Genomic DNA, 2,238 nt, shown 5'->3' on the forward strand with positions numbered 1-2,238 from the left:
AAAATGAAGACAAAATGAACGATCCATGTTTTCTTTTTTTTTAGAGGTGCAAATGTTAAGATGGAGCCTAAACATGCCCTATGTGTCAGTGTCTCATGGCTGAGTTCAATGTTCCCTCTTTGTGGGTGTGTGAAATTCGCACATGTGAACACACCTCCTGCCCACCGAGAAGGGAGCCATCTGACCTTTTGCTTGTGCTGGAATTAATGAAGAGACTGTCATTTGTGATCTCCATGATTGCATGCTCATCTCACACATGCAGATGTTGTAAATGTACAGCCATGATACCTTCCTCTTTGTTCTGTTTCACATTTCCTGAAATCTCCCATCGTTTTTCTCAAAACCGTAAAGTTCAGAATCACATTTTCAGATTACACTCACTTCGAATGCGACTTCTGGCAAGATCATATTCAACTCAACATTTTTTTATATTCGCTAAAAAAATCCAACGTTGTTTTCTGATCATACAGACAGAGAGGGTAAAAACTCTACTGGGATATGACTACCAGCTAGATCAAAAACAGATTTGACGTACAGATTTTCCAGCTAACTGTGAATGAATGAATAAAAAGCACTTTATTACAAAGATATAGGCAAACATGTTTACAGTATGCAAATGCCAGAGGCAATCTTGAACGCACGGAGTGAAAAAATACATTACAGCAAAAAAGATCCAGAGTTAATTAATGAAAATCCAGTAACTTTAAACATTCCTGGTTAGCCAAAGTTACAAGTCTTTGTGCACCTTGAGACCAGACACCAGGCTTTGACGTGTTTCCTGCTCAAATAGGACAAAGTGTTGCTTGGGAACATGCCAATTCCCACTGATTCCTTCAAATTTTGCATCTATGTTTATGTGTTCAAGAAATGTGTTTTTAAAGGACTTTGTCAATAATGAGAACCTGTTGTTGTTGGGAGAACAGAAGAGTCTCCTGGTCTCAATGTCCTGGTTATAGAAGCCATAGAGAATCTGCTGAAAATGGGTGCATATATGTATTGTATTGTATTGGTTTTAACAGTTTTGAGGAACTGAGTGTAAGTACTGAGTGTAAGTACTGAGATGGTTGTTTTACTTGTGTTTAATTGGAAGGCATTGGAAGTCTCTCACTGTGAAAATAGGTATTATTAAGAGAGCATTACAAAATTAAATATGACCATGTGCCTCTCAGAGTGGGATTTAGTGCTTTAGCAATTCAGTAAAGCTGTAATGAGCCAGATTCTTGGACAATCTACCAGTCAAACCAGTGTGCCTACATAATGACCTGATATATCCAGCGTTTAGGTTGCTAAACAGGAACCAAAAGACACCAGTGACATCTAGTGGCTAATCAGTGTGCCATTACTGAAAAGTTCACCACTCCAGGCAAGGCAGGATCAAGTTGTTATAGGTTAGATCCTCTCTGTCAAGCTTGTAATTAAGCAGGTTTTGCAAGTTTTTCTCATTTTTGTGCTGGAAATGACTCTGATATAGTTTTTTGTACCATGAGATTTTTGCACTATTTAGAAACTGACAAGCTTTAGAAACACATGTACGACACATTAGACATAGAAAATATCAATCACATCAGAGCAGTTTGAAATGATTGTTTACATAATGATTGCTACAACGTAGAAACAAAATAAAAGTAAAAAAAAAAGAAATATTAAAGTGCAAATGTATTACTTTCAAACTATATAGTAATAGAAGTAAGAAAAGGATATATGACAAAAAAGCCACTATATTTTAAACTATCATTATAAAACAATGCAAAAAGTGTGGGTAAAAGGACGTTTTTGGCATGTTTCATTTTTAAGTTTTTTTTGTGAAAGAAAGCTTAACTTAAAAAAAGGAAAACACCCTAAAAAGGATTTAACCTGTAAACAGCACATCTCTATAGCACTGGAGTGTGTGATTTACAGCATAAGGCTGCAGTTGAAAAGTTCAGACGGCGTGAGCGTGCAGCAGCCCAGCAGACTGCTCTGACTGAATCCGTCCCCTGTTGTCACGTTCCATGGCTCATACACTGTCACACTGCAAATGAAACACACACACATGCACGAGAAAATGTCCACTCGGTCAGATGAGTGAGTTGTAATATCGTTTTACCTGGGCAACAGTAATAAACAGTAATAAACACACACACACCTGTTATACAGCTCTGTGCAGCAGGCGTGCATCTGTGAGCTGTTGGTCATGCTGGTGTTGTTGAACTCTACACTCAGCAAATGTGGGCACTCAGAATCAGGGATGTACAACAT

At 37.8% G+C, this 2,238-nt stretch overlaps 1 protein-coding gene across 1 annotated transcript in view; it reads right to left on the minus strand.

The window, feature by feature from the left end:
• Positions 1-568: 568 nt before the first annotated feature.
• LOC102194476 (solute carrier family 28 member 3) overlaps positions 569-2,238 on the minus strand; it is a 41,439-nt gene continuing 39,769 nt past the window's right edge. Inside the window, exons 15-16 of the mRNA XM_005722386.2 lie at positions 2,126-2,234; positions 569-2,011 (exon numbers count right to left, since the gene is read on the minus strand). Of these exons, the coding sequence (XP_005722443.2) occupies positions 1,894-2,011; positions 2,126-2,234 (227 nt within the window). The 3' untranslated portion in view covers positions 569-1,893. The remainder of the gene's footprint in view (positions 2,012-2,125; positions 2,235-2,238) is intronic.

This window comes from Pundamilia nyererei, unplaced genomic scaffold (genome assembly GCF_000239375.1).
Source record: "Pundamilia nyererei isolate P.nyererei 1_Seehausen unplaced genomic scaffold, PunNye1.0 scaffold00006, whole genome shotgun sequence".
Classification (NCBI taxonomy): Eukaryota; Metazoa; Chordata; class Actinopteri; order Cichliformes; family Cichlidae; genus Pundamilia; species Pundamilia nyererei.